At 58.9% G+C, this 19,053-nt stretch overlaps 1 protein-coding gene across 7 annotated transcripts in view; it reads left to right on the top strand.

Moving 5' to 3' along the window:
• The window catches only part of ATP2B3 (ATPase plasma membrane Ca2+ transporting 3), a 62,635-nt gene that overhangs the window by 32,323 nt on the left and 11,259 nt on the right, over positions 1–19,053 (top strand). For 2 of the 7 annotated variants that reach the window (XM_032397418.1, XM_032397417.1), the window contains 10 exons: positions 1,485–1,719; positions 3,901–4,080; positions 4,205–4,292; positions 4,794–4,900; positions 5,919–6,110; positions 7,566–7,779; positions 8,899–9,110; positions 10,078–10,185; positions 11,505–11,687; positions 16,830–16,916. In XM_032397418.1, the coding sequence (XP_032253309.1) occupies positions 1,485–1,719; positions 3,901–4,080; positions 4,205–4,292; positions 4,794–4,900; positions 5,919–6,110; positions 7,566–7,779; positions 8,899–9,110; positions 10,078–10,185; positions 11,505–11,687; positions 16,830–16,916 (1,606 nt within the window). Of the gene's footprint in view, positions 1–1,484; positions 1,720–3,900; positions 4,081–4,204; positions 4,293–4,793; positions 4,901–5,918; positions 6,111–7,565; positions 7,780–8,898; positions 9,111–10,077; positions 10,186–11,504; positions 11,688–16,829; positions 16,984–19,053 lie in introns of all 7 variants that reach the window. The other 5 variants (XM_032397423.1, XM_032397422.1, XM_032397421.1 and 2 more) reach the window with 3 other exon arrangements.

Below are 19,053 nucleotides of genomic sequence, written 5' to 3'. Positions count from 1 at the left end.
TTGCACTTCCCTGACGACTAGTGATGTTTGCACCTTTCCATGCCCTCACTGGCCATTTGTGTGTCTTCTTTGGAGAAAAGGCTATTCAAGTCCTTTGCTCATCTTTGATTTGAGTTGTTGTTTTGTTGGTTTGGGGGTTTTTTGTTGCTGAGCTGTAAGAGCTCTCGCTGTATGCCAGATACTAGAACCTTAACGCACCTGATTTGTAAATATCTTCTCCCTCCCTGTGGGCTGTCTTTTCACTCTGTTGATTGCTTTTTTTTTTCTTTTCACCCTCTTGATTCATCCCTGGATGCACAAGTGTCTTCCAATGATGAAGTCCAGTTTATCCCTTTATTTCTTGTGTCGCTTGTGTGGGGTTCCTGTTAGAGGTGATGAAAATGTTTTAAAATTGACTGTGGTGACAGTTGCACATCTCTGTACATTTTAATTGGACAAATTGTGTGGTGTGTGAATTATATCCCAATAAAGCTGTTATAAAAACTGATGGGGGGAGCATGCAGCTCCACCTCCAAGCACCCACCCCCCGAGTCCCCATCCTCCTGCCTTGCCCACCTGGCTCCTCACTTCCTGCAGAGCCACCTTCTAAGACACGAATGTTCTCCCCCAAAACTCTGCCCAGGCACAGACTCCCCGGGTGCAAAGGCCACCTCCTCCCTGAAGCTGTCTTGCCGCATCCTGGCTGACTGGGAGGCCTCAGCCCTCTTTCCGTGCTTCCCTTCTCCTCTGGCTAAAAGCCCGATTTCTGTAGTAGGCCTGTGGCTCTGCTCTTTGCTGGCATGTGAACGTCAAGTCACTCCCCTGCCGGAGCCTCAGTTTCCTCCTACACGGAGACAACACAAACACTCACCTCCTAGGAATGTTGTGAGACTTACATGAGTGAATCCACAAAAAGGCGCTCTCCTCGCCTACACAAGTCTGTGAGTTTCCGGCTCCTGGGGCTGCCAGGACAAAGGACCATAAACCTGATGGCTTAAAAACTGAGAAACCTGTTTTTTCACAGTTCTGGAGTCCAGAAGTCCACAGTGAAGGTGTGGGCAGGTCCATGCTCCGTTCGGAGCTGCCAGAGGAGGCCCCTTCCTTGTCTCTTGCAGCTTCTGGTGATTGCCAGCAGTCGTTTGAGTCCCTTGGCTTGTAGATGGGTCACCCCCATCTCTGCTGGCATCCTCACATTGCCCTGTCCTCGTGTGTGTCTATGTCTCGATGTGTCCTCTTCTCTTTTTAGAAGGACACCAGTCATTGGATTAAGGGCCCACTGTAAACCGGTATGACCCCATCTTAACTTTGCAACAACCCTATTTCTAAATCAAGTCACAATCTGAGGTTCTGGGAAGAACGTGAGGCGGCGGGGGGGTGGGGGTGGGGGCGCAGACACTGTTTGGGCCCCGCAGAAGCAGAACGCCTTCCTCCCTGAGAAGCCCCCCCGCCACACAGGGTGGAGGGCTCACACCCATGCCTGCTGATTCTCTCTGTCCCCGCCCCAGGTGCAGCAACATCATAAACAGCTTCGGTGAGCTGCGTGGCTTTCGCCCTCGGGACCGGGACGACATGGTGAAGAAGATCATCGAGCCCATGGCGTGCGACGGCCTCCGCACCATATGTATTGCCTACCGGGATTTCTCTGCCGCTCAGGAGCCCGACTGGGACAATGAGAACGAGGTCGTGGACGACCTCACCTGCATAGCTGTCGTGGGCATCGAGGACCCCGTGCGGCCCGAGGTAGCCACCCACGTGTCCGTGAGCAGCCCAGGTTGTTGGATGGGTCAAGGGGCAGCCCTGCTTCCCATCCGGCCTCCACAGCATGGCCCCTTTCTCCTGCCTTCCCTGCTACCGCACTACTTCCTGCCGGAGTCCAGAAAGGTCAGGAAAGGTGGGCAAGGGCAGGGCCTTGGGGTCCTTGGGATCAGACCTCCCCGGCACACTCGATCCCCCCTCGCCCTCCCACCCTTGCACCCGCGCGGGGCCTCCAGGCCTGGCTCATGCTCTGCCTCCACCAGGTGAGAGACGGCGTCAGTAGAACCTCGACGGCCGTGACCCCCGCAGGACTGATGGACTGGATGGAGGGGCAAGGGAGAGGGGCTCTGGTTCAGAGACGCGGGTGGATGGCAGTTCCATCACTGGGCTGGGAGTCCGAGGGGACCCAGGTTTGGGGGGCGGGGGGCAGTCCTTGGTCAAGGGTTTGGTTGGGGCTGAGTGAGGTTCGGGACCTCCCCATAGAGATGTCAAGTGGGTAGGTAGCTGTAGGAGTGGGGTGCTCAAAGCGGAAGGTCCTGGCAGGAGAGATTCCAGAAGCATCCTTATATGAGTGATGTCACAGGGTGAGCGTCCAGCTAGGACAGATGTGGGAGGAGCCTTCAAAGAGGCTCGAAGGAAGGGTCCGGGCAGGGAGCCAGCATGTGTAGATGGCTTTACCAAGAGCTTTTCTGCAGAGGTAACAGAGAAACTGGGCAGAAGCTGAACAGGCTGCAGAGCGAAGGAGCAAAGGGGAGGCTTGTTGGTCCATAAAGATGGAAGAGCCCTGGAGTGGAGCGCCAGTGACAGCTACAGGATGCCAGGCCCCACAGGAAGAATGCGAGGCGCAGGGGGCGCAGCTTGCCACAGGCAGGGAGGGACCCTCTGTCTCCTCCCAGGGCCTCTCCAGTGGCACCCACCTCATGTCAGAAGCAGGGCCACCCTGATCCTGCTGATTAGCCTGGAAACATGTATGTGTATGAGCTGCCCTTAGGGTTGCTGACATGAGGAAGGAGACGCTTCTGGGCCCTCCTTCAGGAGACGGGTCTTCATTCACACATTGGATCAGGTACCAAAGACCGTCGATTGAAAAGTCAGTGCTTGCTACATCCAGACGGTGGCCGTGGGCCGTCCGTGACAGTGCACCCCTGTGTTCTGAGGAGCCTGGAAGCCTGCCTGGGAGGACGCAGATGGCAGCAGAGGGGAAGGGAGAGACTCCCAGCCACAGGGACAGGTCTAGCTAAGGTGGACAGTGGGAGAAGCAGCCTAGGAGGGCAAGGGGAGAGGATGCTGCTATGGGTGACGGGGCCACCCCAGCGGACACAGGGTCTGGACCGTTCCCTTCGTCGGACCAGGAAGAAACTGAGGCACAGAGGAGGAGGCCTGTGTCCACCCAGTGAAGCCGAGTCATAAAGCTGGCTGGCGTTCGATGCTGCTCCGAGAATGTCTCACAGACCCAGGAGGGCAGCGTCCCTGTACTCCCAGGACCCTGCGCCTGCCCCCGCTTCCACCTCAGCTACTGGCCCACTTGTTCCATTTCCCCCAATGAGTAGGCAGAGTGCCTTCTCATGTGAAACCTACGGCTCTACGTGTCTTGGGTTTTAGATTGTTGTAAACAGGAGCGGGGTGCCGGGGGACACATGAGAGGTGCCCAGAGCTTGGCCACAAGCCCGCTGATGGCCAGGAGCCTGCCCCAAAGGGGCAGGCCTGCCGTCAGCTTTGCCATCTGGCAGGGTAGCTGGGGACACAGGTTCCTTTCTCATTTTTCCAGAGCTCACTGACACAGCCACCTTGCCAGCCAGCCTGGTAAGCAGGGCCGCCCCTGGCTCGGCAGCTCTGGAGCAGTGGAAAATGAGGTTGATGGAGCTGGGTGATTTCTATGGTCCCCTTTCCAGACACGACTGCAGTGGCGCCCCTCGACAGCGTACAAGGGCCTTCTCCCAGCCTTACTCGTGGCGTTGGGGCCTGGGTCTGAGTCCTCGCTGGTCCTGGGGCCCAGCACAATGAAGGAGGCACCCAGGGGCGGGGAGGGGTGCTGAGGGGATGAAGGAGGCACCCTGCCCACTGCAGACCAGGCAGTAAAGCAGACCAGCCACTCTCCCCACAGGGACCACAGTGGGGGGAGGGTGCTGCAGATCTGGATGCACCCACCTCTCTCGTCTCTTCCAGGTCCCTGAAGCTATCCGCAAATGCCAGCGTGCTGGCATCACAGTGCGCATGGTGACCGGGGACAACATCAATACAGCCCGGGCCATCGCGGCCAAGTGTGGCATCATCCAGCCTGGGGAGGACTTCTTGTGCCTGGAGGGGAAGGAGTTCAACCGGCGCATCCGCAACGAGAAAGGCGAGGTAGGCCTGGGCTCCGCTGCCCTCCCACCTCAGTCCAGGGTTCTGGCGGTTTCTCCCCCCGCCCCACCTCTGCTCAGCACCCCCCATCCAGGCTCTGCAGCATCTGTGTGCTTCCCCCTCCCAGATAGAACAGGAGCGTCTGGACAAGGTGTGGCCCAAGCTGAGGGTCCTCGCCCGATCGTCTCCCACCGACAAACATACTCTGGTCAAAGGTAATGGAGCTTGCCCACTGCTGCTCGCCGCTGCCCCTGCCCCCGCCCCTGCCCGGGGTGCCGATGCCAAGCTCCAGGGCCTGCCTAGGAAGTGGGGTCCCGGGCTGTAGATGTGCTGCGGGTGGACATGGCCCTGAACATGAACTTCAGGAAAATGGGGGTGATGATGGCCGACATGCCAGGGCCCACTCCTCCGCATCTCTGGGCTAACGACACGAGTGGGAGACGCCTCTCGTTGTAACAGACGGGGAAACTGAGGCCTCCGAGTCACACAGTGCTGAGCCCCTGCCTTCCACCCAATCACCACCACGTATCATCTCGCTGGGTGATGGGCCAGGGCAGGAGGAGGGGAGCGGGGACTTCACTGCAAAGGTGACCGAAGCACAAGGGGATTGGGGGCAGTGGGCGCAGTCGCAATCCCGAAGGGTTTCCTGAGTCAAGCAGTCGCCCACAGCCCCCAGGCAGGAGCCCAGGGCACAGGCGCCCCACTCTGCATTCCAGGGATCATCGACAGCAGCACTGGCGAGCAGCGGCAGGTGGTGGCCGTGACCGGGGACGGCACCAACGACGGGCCAGCCCTCAAGAAGGCAGATGTGGGCTTTGCCATGGTAAGCCACCCAGTGCCGACCTGGCTCGGCACACCACGTAGGATCTTGTGTCTCAAGGACATCGGCTCCGTGCAGAAAGGTGGGAGCTAGTGTTAAGGCCTCTTTCTCTCCCCTCCTGGCCTCTCAGGCCTCCACAGGCCCTGCTGGTCAGGGGACATACGTGTGATTTGTTCAAAGGCATTTGGTGACAGTGGACCTTGTTGTGCACCTGCCTCAGCCAGTCCCGGTCCAGTCTCAGCGAACCACAGCCCCAAGTGTGATGACTGGAGCCCCCCAGTGAGCTTGTCCTCTGTGTTTCTCTCCTGTTGCTTACATGGAGCTAGTTACTTCTGTAAACCCTGACCCTGCTGCCCAGGCGGCCGGCCCTTCTAGAGTGAGCTACGCCGAAACCCAGTGAGCCCCTTTCCCTACCTACCACTGAGGAGCACCTGCCCTCTGCCGCAGTGACGGTAGCCCACCACGGGCAGGCGCCAGGGGCCCAGGCCAGTCCTGCCCAGAAGCTGGGACCCAGAAGGGGTAAGCACTGGAAGCCCCGGGCGGAGCTGCACGGGACCCAGCCTCAGGGCAGCAGGGGCTTTGAGCACCGAGGATGGAGGAGGGCCTCCTCCGGGCACCCGTGTGTGGGCCGGGAAGACCTGTGCTTGCTCTGCCGAAGGCATCCCCCACCCCCACCCCCACCCCGGACTCATGGAGCTCCTGTCTAGCAAGCTGCTCTAGCATGCTGGCACTGGACAGCAGCCTGGTGGTGGCCACGTGGTGGCAGCCAGGCCTTGTACGTGAGGCCACATTGGTGGCCATGGTGGTGGCCCCCTCTTTGTCTATGAGCAAAGACCCTTAGCTTGCCCTGAGACAACCTGCCACCTGGAGTAGGAGGTCGCGCCGGATGAAACAAGGTCTGTTTCTAGCTGGCGGGGAGCCTCGTTTGGAAGGCAACCTGGGCGGTAAGCCCCAGTGGGTTGAGTCTTCAAGGGGGCTGGGGAAAGGGCCCGTGGACACTGTGTGTGTGCCCCCCCCCCAGGGCATCGCAGGGACTGACGTGGCCAAGGAGGCCTCAGACATCATCCTGACCGATGACAACTTCAGCAGCATCGTCAAGGCGGTCATGTGGGGCCGCAATGTCTACGATAGCATCTCCAAGTTCCTGCAGTTCCAGCTGACCGTCAACGTGGTGGCCGTGATCGTGGCCTTCACGGGTGCCTGCATTACTCAGGTGGGCACTGGGGACCGCTGTGCCCGAGGAAGACCCCGGGCTCTCCCTCCCGCAAGCCATGGGGCCTGCAGGAGGCAGCCGGTTTCCGGGGCCCCTCCTGCCTCATGCACCCGGAGCCCGGTGTGGAGAGCAAGCCCAGGAGACCCCACTCCCATGAGTGTGTGGGCCGACGAGCGCCCGCCCGAGGGCTCGGCTGTGAGAGCCAGGTCTTTACTTTGTTGCATGTTTTTTTTTTTTTTAATTGAAATAAAAATCACATACCAAAACCTTCGCCATTTGAGAGTAGACACACTTCAGTGGCATTTCATACATTCACAGTGTGTGTGGACCACTGGCTCTGTCTCGTTTCTGAACATTTTCATCGCCCCTAAGAAGACCCCATCCCCAGTAGCAGCCACTCCCCGTCCCCCTTCCCCAGTCCCTGGCACCCACGGATCTGCTTTCTGTCTTTACAGACTTACCCATCTGGAACATTCCATACAGATGGAATCAAATAACATGTGGTCTTTTGTGTCTGGCACCTTTCACTCAGCATCGTGTTTTCAAGGTCCATCCGTGTTACAGCATGGATCGGTACTTCGTTCCTTTGGATGGCGGAATAATGCGCCATCGTATGGAGAGAGCCCCTTTCATTTGTCCCTTCCTCCATCGGTGGGCATTTGGGTCATTTCCACCTTTTGGTGACTGAATAACACTGCTGTGAACATGCGTGTACAAGTCTTTGTGGGGGGGAAGTGCTGCTCCTTTCGAGAAGCCTCATCCCCGTTTTCAATAGTCCAATTCTCCCCATTAGTGAGTGTCCAGGATTTGTCTCCCTTTGAACGGTTTTTTTAATGGAGATAAAATTCACATCACAATAGCCATTTGAAAGCGCATAGCTCAGTGACACTCAGTACATTCACAATGTTGTGCCCACTAAAGCTGGCACCCCCCCCCCCTTGCCTTCCCCCAGCTCCTGACACCCACTCACCTGCTCTCTGTCAGTTCTGGATCTGTCAGTTCTGGAAGTTTCATAGGAATGGAATCATACAGTATGTGGCCCTTTGTGTCTGCCTTTTGTGAGGCTGATTTCTAACCGACTCAGAGGCGATGAGGAGAAGGGAGGTGCAGGGCAGACCCCCTGGGTGTGGGAGGTCAGGAGAGCACCCATCGCAGTCTGGGGCAACACACGGGCTTGTGAACCTCCTGCTGACAATTGGGGCCGCACCTTCTAGATCACTGCCACCAGGTGAGAGAAGGGAGACTGGCAACATTTTAAGAGCAGGAATCTGAAAGTGCCGCGAAAGCTCGCTGGTAACCTTAACAACAGGGATGGGGGATGTCACAGTTTTCTGGGAAGGGCGGATTCGCTGCGTGTCGTGCCAGTGACACCGCCCCCAAGCTGAGTTTCCGCCGGGAGCGGTGGGCCAGGGCGCTTCCTGGCCCCACGTGAGGATGACTGCCTCCTCTCCACAGGACTCTCCTCTCAAAGCCGTGCAGATGTTGTGGGTGAACTTGATCATGGACACATTTGCCTCTCTGGCCCTGGCGACAGAGCCACCCACCGAGGCGCTGCTGCTGCGGAAACCGTACGGCCGGGACAAGCCCCTGATCTCGCGCACCATGATGAAGAACATCCTGGGCCACGCGGTGTACCAGCTCACCATCATCTTCACACTGCTGTTCGTCGGTAGGTCCGCCCTGGGGCGCACTGCACGGCTGCCGGCCTCGCAGGCTCAGACCCTGTCTGGCGGTGGAAGGGACGGATGAGCACTAGGAACCCAGTTCCCCGTGAGGACCCCTCTGCCCTCCCCTCCCTGCTGTCCCCCTCTGTGTGTGCCCCAGCGAGGGGTCACAGGCCCCCCCCCAAGCAGCTGAGAAACTGTCCACTGCTCCCAGACCCAGATCGCACCCATCCGTCCATGCACCCCATGACCATTTCTCCAGGGGACAACAACCATGATCAGGAGAGAAGTGAGGGGAGAAGGAGGGAAGACGAGGGGTAGGAGAAAGCGCGGCAGTAGGAGGTAAAGCAGAGGAGAGGAAGGAGAGGCCGGAGGAAAGAAGGGAGAAGGGGGAGAGAAGGAGGAAAGAAAGGGAGGAGGAGGGAGAGCTGAAGGGGGAGGAGGGAAGGGGAAGAGGAGGAGGAGGAGGAAGAAGAAGGAGGATAGAAGAAGGGAGGGGAAGACGGAGAGAGGAGGAGTGGGGAGGAGGACTGAGGGTCAGGAAGCAAGAAGGAGGCCAGGGCAGGAAGAGAAGGCAGTTGCAGGAGGAGCGGGGGGCGGGGGGGGGGGGGGGGGGGAGGGACCGGGGCTGGGTTTGTTGGTGTTTGTGGCCCCTCTCCCTTAGGTCAGGGCACTCTCGACAGGCCACCGATGCCATCCTCCAGGACAGTGTTTGCTGAGAGACAGGAGTCAGTGTGGGGGGACCACAAATGTCAGGATCGGGGGTGGGGAGAGGGTTCCTCAGCGGGCCCTTCTCTGATATCTTGGAAGCAGAAGCTTCTCGTGCCCGGCCTGAGGGCCTCTGCCTGGCTGCCCTGGCTTAGGGACAGGGCCGAGGAGGGCGGCCAGCAGCCTCCAATCCCTCCCCAGCCCACCCCCAGCTCACCGTGGCACACACAGTTTGTCTTGGCTTCCTCCTTCCTGCCCTGGGGTTTCTGCACCAGAGCCGTGGGCCAGGCCTTGGCTATGAGCTCCTTTCCCTCGGCCGTCTCACCACAGACACCCCCCAGCACCCCTCAGGCGACACTGGCCGGGAGCCATGTCCGCTCAGGGTTCCACGCCCTCATGTGCCCCTTGGCCTGCAGGGGAGCTCTTCTTCGACATTGACAGCGGGAGGAACGCACCCCTGCATTCTCCACCCTCAGAGCACTACACCATCATCTTCAACACCTTCGTCATGATGCAGCTCTTCAACGAGATCAATGCCCGCAAGATCCACGGTGAGCGAAACGTCTTCCATGGCATCTTGAGCAACCCCATCTTCTGCACCATCGTCCTGGGCACCTTTGCGACTCAGGTAGGAGCGCTCGCCCCACTCTTACAACAGCGGGGGAGGCAGGGGACCATGCCCCGCCCCCGCTAGTGGCCCGCCTGTCCCGCTCAGAGGCGGCTCTGCCCCTCCTGCTTTCCCAGCCCCTGCTGGCATTCCCTGTGACCCGTGTCCTCTGTCCCCATCTTCAAAACATCATGGCGTTGTCCTGGCTTCACCTGCTGGGTTCCAGAGAGCCTCAGTGTGCCTTACTGAGAACGAACCTCCTCATAGTTCCCTCTGAGTCCCATTTCCAGCACTTGATTCCCTGGTGGGAAGCCACCAGAACTCCAGAAGGTTCCTTTGGACAAGTTTTCTATCCCCAGTGCTGACAAACCGGCCTCTGCCTGCCACCATGCTGTGGACAGGCTGGTCAGTGAACTCTTCAGGAGAGGCTGAGCATTCAAAACTAGGGTGTATTGATAGAAAATATGACGTATAGTGACGGCAACAGGCCAAGATAGTTTCTCCTTACAGTTCTCGAAGGAGGGACCTGCCACGCCTCGGGGGGACCAACCAGGGAAGCCTCTGGGTCAGTCAGGAGACAGAGGGGGAGTAGGGAGCCCTTACTGTGGTTTCTGGGGGAGAAACCGAGGGGGCGGTGAGCTGGCTGAGGATTCACTAGTATGAGTAATTTCAGGGTTCTGGGGGACATAGGACTGTCTCTGGTTGTCTGGGTCCTGGCCCTGGGTGGTTAAGGCAGGGGCAGTGGCCTGGAAAGGAGAGCACGGTAACGGGGGTGGTTGGTCTGTGTGGAGGTTCTTCCCTGGGAAGGGGCAACAAGGCAGCAGGAGGCCAGGCAAGGCGAGTCGGGCATGTCGCTGGGGCGTCCAGCACAGGCACGCCAGGCAGCTGTTAAAGCATTAAGTTGACAGAAGCTGGAAATGTGGACCCTGAGGGCTGGAGGAGGGGCCCCAGTAGCTGTGCCTGCCTCCTTCCCACTGCACCCCTGCAGATCGTCATCGTGCAGTTCGGCGGAAAGCCCTTCAGCTGCTCCCCCCTGTCCACGGAGCAGTGGCTCTGGTGTCTGTTCGTTGGCGTTGGGGAGCTGGTCTGGGGACAGGTGAGTGGCTGCCTGGTCACTGTCCGCGGCCCCACCCCTTAGCTGTCTCCTCTACAGCAGCTGAGGTGGGGGGATCGGGGCGCGTCAGGGCTCAGGCCTGGGCCATGTCACCACTCAGGTGACAGTGTCAGCAGAGAAAAGACAAAGGGCCGTGGCTGGGATGTCACGAAGCCCCAGCAAAGTCACCCAGCACTCCCCTTTTCATGATAGGAGCCAAAAATCATCCCCTAAAACGGGGTGGCTTAGAAAATCCCCATATAGCAAAAACTGAACAGCACCCTGCTAAATCCTCCAAGGGGCAAAGAGAAAGCGTCAAGGAAAATGAAGACATACTTTGAGATGATAGAAAGCGGAAGTCGGACACCTCGAGGCCTTGGCAGTTAAAGCCGCGTGCAGAGGGAGGCTTGTGGCACCCAAAGATGATGTTAGGAGGAAACAGCCCAAGCCATAGGCACACAAGAGGCTTCTGAAAGTTCTAGAACATTGCTGTAGGAGGCCAAGTCCAGGATCCACTTTGCCCTGTGTCTCAGTCACCTGAGACACAACAAAGTACCACAGACTGGGGGGCTTAAACAGCAGGTGTTATTCTCTCACACCTCTGGAAGCTGGAAGTCCAAGATTGAGCCTACGCAGGACCAGGCCCGGGGAGACCAGGTGTGAGCTTCCAGGTCCCTGGCCGGTGGAAGGGTGCGGGGGTGCCGTTTCTCCCGCAGCCTTGTGTGACAACCCGCACCGGGCACGGCCACCAGGGAAGCCTCCCTGAGCGGCGCTGTCCGGGGACTTCAGTGCGGGGTCAGTCCCGTCGGCCTGGAGCTCCCGCGGGGCTGAGCTCGGAAACTCAGTCTCTGCACCTGCACCGCCCCCCCCCCCCCCCCCCCCCCCCCCCCCCCGGGACGTGAAGCTGAGAGGTGTGGCCCAGCTCGGCCCCAGGGAGACTGAGACCCTCTCATCAGGCAGGATGGGCCAGGGGCCTAGAGGCCCCCTCTCAGGAGCTGGGGGCCAAGGCCAGACCTCCCCTCGCTAGAAAACACTCCTTGCTCCCAACGGCCTCCACACCCTGCTCCCCAGGGACTGCTCCCAGTCAGGGGAAAGAGGCTGGCATCTCTCTCTGGAGAGCAGGATTTGGCACCAGGCAAAGGTGGCCCAGGCGTGCAGCCTCGGGGAGCAGAAAAGGACGCCCCATCCCCGGGTCTGCCCGTGTCAGAGGGAGGGGGGAGGTCTGGGTCCCTTGCCGGCCCCAGCAGAGCTCCCGCCCCGAGAGGACCAGCCCTGCTCTGACAGCCACCTGTCTCTGCTGTCCCTCACCTCTGGCCCCCCAGGTCATCGCCACCATCCCCACCAGCCAACTCAAGTGCCTGAAGGAAGCAGGGCACGGGCCCGGGAAGGATGAGATGACTGACGAGGAGCTGGCCGAGGGGGAGGAAGAGATTGACCACGCCGAGCGGGAGCTCCGCAGAGGCCAGATCCTCTGGTTCCGGGGCCTCAATCGGATTCAGACACAGGTAAGCCGCTGGGCCACTTGGCTACTCTGGCTTTCCCGCCTTGAGAGGGTGGCAAGCAAGCAGGAGGCAGAGAGTGGGCGAGGTGAGCCCCCTACCAACAGGGAAACCCTTGGGTCTCGCTGCCACGGTGACACGGGCCATCCCCAGGTGCGCTGCCACGGTGGCCTATGTCTGCCGCCTCCCTCAGAGCCCAGGGCCCCCCCCCCCCCGTGCTGGGTGCAGGCGTCAGCTAAAGGTGTGTGTTGTGGCCAGTAGTTGTCTCTTGGGGGGCACAGACCACCCACTGTCTGCATAGCTGCTGGGCCTTGCCTTATGCGCTGGAAACAGCCCAGTTACAGGGAGGTGACGTTCTTGGGACGAGACAGCTGCCCATTACAAACAGCCTTTGGTGAGCTCACCGTTCACGGGTTATACTGGGTATTCTATGGAAGCAGACTCGGGCCACAGAGCTGGGCCTTTCTGTTCATCTCAATGGCCACATATCAGAGCTGGTGGGGACCAAGACCTCCATAAGGTCAGATGGTCACAATGACCACTCGGCCATGGGCACTTTCCAAGGCTTCACGAGACTCGCCTGCCAGAGCAAACCCTGTTCTTTGCCTCCAACCCTCCCCAGTTAGCCTTCTTGCCAGAATGTTCCATATTCACTGTCTCTCCACATCCTTTCCTCACACTCACTTGTGATCCCACCACAGCCTGGCCTCTGCCTTCAACGTCCCAGAGGCAGTTGTCACCAAGGCCTGTAAGACCCCTAGCTCCCGGACTCGGGCTGTCCCTTCTTCCCAGCGCCCTTCCATAAGGGCACTCAGCCCTGCTCTCTCTGGTGGCTTGCTGTCCCCTCCATCCCAGTGTCTGCTCCTCAGCCTTGCTTGCCTGGCTCCCCCACTTCCCACTGACACCTTGGTCCACCCTGCTGTGGCCCTCACGTGCTGAAAATCCCACAGACCTGGGGGCACTGGACTGTGTATGGAAGGAAGGAGGAGCAGGTGAGAGCTGAGCCCCAGCCCTCGGCCCCTCTCAACTGCAGCCCCCCCTTCCTTCAGCATCTCCTTCAGCCCCATGGACACTTCTTGGCCAATTCCCCACTGCCCGCTCCTTCCCTTGCAGCCTTCAGATGGCGACCCAGTGCCCCTCTCTCCCCATCTCCTTCTGTGCCCAACCGGAAATCCCCAGAGTGTCACACCTGAACCGAGATGCCCACAGTGGGCTTGGGCCAGACCACAGTCCCTGAGCCCACCTCCTTCCAGCCCCACAGCACCTGACCGATGGCTCTGTCACCTCCACTGAGCAAGCCAGAGCCTCAGACTCTCTCCCTGTCCCCCCACACAGCTGGTACCTCAGCATGACCCATCAGCTCAGCTCCGCCCCCAATCCAGCCACCCCTGCCCCCCATCCTCCTGGCCTAGCCACCAGTGTCTCTGCCTGGATCACGTCTCCCTGCTGCCTCCCTAGCCCCCAGTGACACCTGTCACTCTCTGCCACTCCTGTGCTTCCCAAAGCCCCACCTCCGGTCTTTCTCCATGTTCTGTCCAGGATCCCCAGCCCCCATGCCCCTGACCTAGCTCCAGTTGCTTTTCCTCCTGGGGGTCGCACCCGTGGGAAGAACACCACCATGCACTTAGGCCCGCCCTCCTCCAGATGCCTGCTGAGGGCCCCTGGGCCTGGGGCATGACCGGGGAGCACAGCTCTCCCCAGTATCCGCCTCCAGCGTGTCACACAGCACCAAAGGTTCATCCCGAAGAATCTTTTACACAACTCGCCCAAAGCGCCCTCGGCAGCCGGTGCCTACCCTGCCCGGGGTCTGACGCTCCTGCACACGCACCTGCTGCCATACAGTCCCTGGAAGTCTCATGGGGCTCAGGCTCAGGGCCCCCCACTTCTTTCCTCCCCAGGCCCCAGCCTCAGCTTCAACCACAAGCTCTCAGCCTCCCGCCTGCTCCTCCAGCCTTTGTTGAGCTGGGCCCTCTAACGACCCCGTCCAGCTTCTCTTCCTGTCCTAGGGTCAAGTCCAGAGTCCTGACTGTGGCCTTCAAGCCCCTGCCTCTTAGCGTCATCCCACTGTGGCCCTATAACCCCTGCTGCTTTTCCAGACATGCATTCGCTCTGCCTCCATGCTGGCCACTTCCCGGGCCCCAGGACACCCCAGCTCCCACTGTGTTCCCTGGGGGCACCTCCTCCTCCCGCAGCACCATGTCGTGAAGCCTTCTCAGAGTCCATTCCCTCCCGCCCTGTAGGCCCCAGGCAGCTGTCCGGGCTCTCCGCCCAGGGCGCTGGAATCAGGGAGGAGCAGAGTACCCCAGGCAACTTTCCAAAGCGGCAGAGTCCTGGGCTGCTCCCAGCGCTTGCGATATTGTAGGGCTGGGTGAGGTGGTCCCCAATAAGTCCATGTTTAAGGAGCTCCCCAGGGATGCAAGGGGCTTCTCCAGTGGAGAAGCAGGAGGCCAGGTCTCTGGCTCATTCCTCTTCACGGCCCGAGCACTTAGGCCAGCATGGCCAGGGAAGAGTGTCTTAGGTCTGAGTGGAACGCTGAGCGCTCAGGGGAGGAGCAGGAATAACTTTGTAGCCAGATGTCCCGGTCTCCCCTCACTGCCTCACACCCAACTGTGAGCCCCTGCGCACCCCATCCTGGCCCCATGGGCTCTTGTCTGTCATGCCCCAGTTCAGCTGCAGAGCCCAGAGCCAGCCCTAGATGGTGGTCACTTTTCTAGCAGCTGAGACGGCAGCCCTGCCCAGTGTGAGGCATCTGGGGGCTGTGCATCCGAGTCTTCTGTGTGCCTGGGGGCTCTTGGGCCTGCCCAGCGGCCTGGCTAGTAGAACGGGTCTCCTCAGTCAGAGTCTTGGAGTTCCAGGCCCTTCTGATTATCACGCCCCCATAGACCCTGGCCAGTCAGGTCCCTACTTTGTACATGATGAAATGGGGCCCAGAGAAAAGGGGCCTTGCCCCAGGTCACCCACTGAGAGTCTCCGTCCCCTGATCCGCTAGCATATGCCTTGTCCTCTCCATAGAGGCACGCTTCCCTCCACAGGACCGTCACATTGTCACATCAGATTCACGCTCCTCAAGAATGCTGAGCCAGTTGGCTACTTTAGCTAATTTAAGAGCATCTGTTCTTTTTGATTCAAAATACCTGCTTGAAAAGCAGAACTAAAGTCCCCCAGCTTGTATGTAATACCCCAAGCCAAGGGAAACCTGCCCTAGGCAGCTGGCCCTGGATTTCTGGATTCTGCGAACAACAAAGTTGCTCCCCACACTGCTCCCCAGCACAGCTTTTCACGTTGCTAAGTGAAGGCATTTTGTAACCTGCTGCCTGCTCTCACCACCATTCCACACTAACATATCAATACACCAAAGACTTGGGGGGGGGGTCATTCCAGAATAAAAAAAAAAAGAGTCCTTAAAACTGTGAACGCGGAGCTTTGCGAAGCAGTCATGATGCGGTCTACTTCCCATTCCGTTATGAACCAATGAGAAGCTTCAGCAGCAACTGGGCTTTTGGGGGGTGGGGGGGGCAATGTGGAGGTATTTTGACTGATACCGTCATCCCATTGGGACACCATGAGGAGAGGTCAAATCAGAGGCAGAAAAAGCATCTTTTCCTTCCCTTGTTGCCTTTGCTGCCTGAAGAGTGCCCTCTCGAGACAGATCTTAGAAACCTCTTGGCAATCTAGGGAGGAGAGGCCCCCCGGAGAGAGGGTGGCATGCGGCACGGGTCATCTTCCTTCAGTGCGTTGGGGCAGCCCCCTGTGGCCGCTCGGTGTGCCTTACACGTGGGTCTCAGTCCCTTGCTGAAGAGCGGCTTGTGTTGGTGGAAGGGAGCTCGACGGCAGAGTACATGGCAAAAGTCTTTTCCACCGTGCGTCTAGGAGTTGAAATGATGCACATCTTCATTTTGGTTGGGGTGAAGGGGGTCCGGGCACTCAAGCTGCCTGCTTCCAAGAAGCCTGGCCCCGTGTCAGACACTGCAGGGCTTGGGGGTGGCACGGGGCCCCTCGCTCTGGGCCGAGAGTAGGTAGCCAGTGGGCATCAGGCTGCTCGTGTCATCCAGTGAACCATATGGCACTTCCCAGAAATCAGATCCACCTTCTAAGGCCGAAAGATTCCGCCCCACCCCACCCCTGGAAGGCATTCCCAAAGAGGCAGCCAAAAGGGTGCCACGCTGGGCTGGCCTCCTGGAACCTAGGCACACAGTCTCCAAGGGGGAAAACATTCAGTGCGGCCACTCGGCCACAGGTCTGATTCACCCCCCAGACGTCCAGGCCAGTGAAAGATGGGGTCAGGAAGTCAGAGGACAATGGGACTCCTAGCAAGTTCACCACATGGGCCTCACTTCCCATAGACCCACCTCCCTTTTGACACCTGGGAAGCTTCAAGGGTGGGGGACAAAGCAAAAGCCATCTTTGCCCCCAGGACCCTCCGATCTCTCTGCTCTCCCCCCTGCCGTGCCTGTGGCTCCGTAGAAAGGAGCCTGATAAGACAAAGCAGGTGCTTTTGCAAAATCTTCCCTCTCTTTTTAAGTCCATTCTTTCACTGAGGCTGCCCACAGGGGCGCCCCCTCCATCACTTGGATGAGCCACAGAAGGAGAGTGATGTCTACACCTCCCCGCAAGGCAGGGCAGGCCGGCGTAGTGAGAAGCAGTGGACGTCTGTTGCTTAGAGCGATGTAAACCAAGGACAGGCTGGGGAAGGGCCCCCGTACCCACGCCCTCGGCGAGCACAGCCGCAGGGAGCCTCGTCCTCATGGGAGCGTGTCCTATCCCTCCGGTCTACTGGGGCAGAAAACGGGGTGGAGAACTACTGACCTAGGATAACAAAGCATTACCAGCCTCAGGTATTAGACGACAAGTGGCTTGCCATGAGCAGATGGTTCACCGCCCCCCCCCACCCGCCCTCCTGGTCTTCTGAGTGCTAATCATTCACTCAGCAAACCCTCCCTCTCTTGGTGGTGACCCAGAGGCTGGCCTCAGCCACGACCACGGCCCCGTCAGAAGCACTGTCAGCTCCCGGGGAGCGGGGCGACCTAGATGAGGCTTTGCTGTCACAATATGTCCCCAGCGTGGCCCCTGTCCTCACCCAACCCCACCCCCGTGCGGTAGCCGGGACAGCAGTGCAAGCCAAACTTTATCTCATTTTCTCTCCCACAGATGGAGGTAGTGAGTACTTTCAAGAGAAGCGCTTCATTTCAGGGTGCTGTGCGCCGGCGGTCTTCGGTCCTCAGCCAGCTCCATGACGTAACCAATCTTTCTACCCCTACTCACGTAATTCTCTCTGCTGCCAATCCCACCAGTGCCGCTGGGAGTGAGTCTTGAGTCCCCTTTTCTCTCATAAATGGCATCTCTGGGGGAGAAAAAGCCTCCCCGCCTCTTCCTTCTCTTTTTTCCAGTCTTGCATCCTCTGCTCACCGTGGCCTTTCCGTTCTTCCCTTACTGCCCTGTCCAGTCCTTCCCGCCCAGACGGTGTGTCTCTCCAGAGCCATATTCTCTTACGAAATGTATTGAATCCATGGCACTGCTGGACCTTCTGTTCTTTTCTTTGTTTGGTTTTTTGGTTTTCATTTAGCACTCCTTCTGTCATTGGTTTTCTTTTCTTGAACTTGTCTGCATCTGCCGATGGTTCTTCATGAACTTGGGCTGCTTCTGGTGGTGTCTGGTGTCAGGGAGGGGCTTTGGTCGGTGTTCTGTGGGGCAGCCAAGGGGAGGCATGCAGACTCAGGGCTGCCTTCCAGGGCGGGGGGGGGGGGGGGGGGGGGGGTGGGCAATTGCCTTTCCGGCATCATTCACAGCAGAATAATCCAGCCCGCCTACTTGGGACGAAGTGGCACCTTCCAGAACTCCCCTGGAGGTGGTCTCCAAAGGCAGGAGACCGGATGTAGGCTTCGGGAAGCCACGGTCACACGTCCCCAGGTGGGCTCGGTGGTGGCCAGTTGCTTCTGCTCAGGGGCTACCTGCCCCATGGGCCTTTGCCCTGAGCCCACGGTATTAGAGGGGTCCGAGGTGTGCCTCGAACTGGAGTCCCCCTCACACCCGGAGCCTGCACTCTGCCACGTTTCCACTTGTTCCCAAAGCTCCTTTGCTCTTTTCTGAACAGGCCTCAGGATTGGAAGGTCTTAGCCTGATCCGGTCCACATTCTCTCTCTTCCTTCCTCTGAGAAGCTGGGAGAAGTACATTCCCTTCTATATGTTCCAATGAAAACTTCCCGCCATGTTGGTCACATTTTAAAGAGAACCCAAGGGCTGTCCTAAAAGAGGTAGAAACTTCCATGATTGCTCACATCTTTTTACAAAAACAAAAGGAAAGCTACTAGAGCCCTGAACCCGCCACCCCATGGTTTCCCTAACGAGCGAGAACGCAGGAAACGGTGTGGGCCCTGCTCCCTCCCAGCACCTCCTGCTTCTTGTAAGAAACTCGAGATTTCAAAGACCAAACAGTAAACCTTCAAGTATGAGCCCAGAGCCCTTGCTGGGTTGGTTCGATGCTACCTCTTTCCTTTCCTTCCAGTGAAACCCGGCAACTCTCACCTCCGTGAACACATCACTTCCCCACAGACGGGAGCCGTTAACTATGCCTTTTTCCCTCACCAGACTCGGATTTTCTTTTTTCTTGATTTCTTCTCTTTCCCTTTTTTCTTTTGTCTTGTCTTCTCCCCCACCCTCTTTTTATAATTTTTCTTCGTCTTTTTTTTTCTTTTTCTTTTTTTAGGAACTGGTGAGAGGTCCCCAGTGGGGAGCATCCCTCCTCTTGCTTACACTGTCGTTTCAGGCCACTCTGCCCTTTAAGGAAGGGATGTGGGCCGCACCAGTCCCTGCTGGACCACCTTGTCCCCTTCGGAAACAGCATGTACATGTGCACGCACACACACACACACACACACACACACCCCTTCCCCAAACCACAGGCCACACACACCTCCAGCTCCCTTGCACACTCACTGGGCCTCCCCACCTGGGCCACAAATACTGACCGTCAGCCATCACAGATCGGCTGGAAAGCCCCGGCCTCGCCTCAGAAGGGTCTTGCCACCACCACCCAGAGAGGTCTGCAGGACGCTCAGCTACAGTCAGTTGAGGACAGAAATGGTACGCGGCCTCCCAGGAGCGCCTCAGCTAGGGCCCGGCCGAGGCAGCAGCACCTTCCGTCCTGGAAACGAAGGGACAAGAGGGGGCGTGGGTCTGCCCTGCCCCGTCCCTCCCTCTCCCTTGACTTTTTCCACGTGTTTCTTTGCCATCTCTCGCTGCACTTCCTGTCTGTCTGTCCATCTGTCTGTTGACTTGAGCGGGGCGAGGCAGCTGGCAGAGCGCCCACTCCTCACGCCCCTCAGGCCTTCTCCCCTCCAGGGCCAGCCCGGGCCTCCCCTCTGGGAACCTGGTG

This window comes from Phoca vitulina, unplaced genomic scaffold (genome assembly GCF_004348235.1).
Source record: "Phoca vitulina isolate PV1807 unplaced genomic scaffold, GSC_HSeal_1.0 scaffold99, whole genome shotgun sequence".
NCBI classification, from domain to species: Eukaryota; Metazoa; Chordata; class Mammalia; order Carnivora; family Phocidae; genus Phoca; species Phoca vitulina.
Note: the sequence above shows the minus strand (reverse complement) of the source record. Positions and strands in the feature narration are given on the sequence as shown.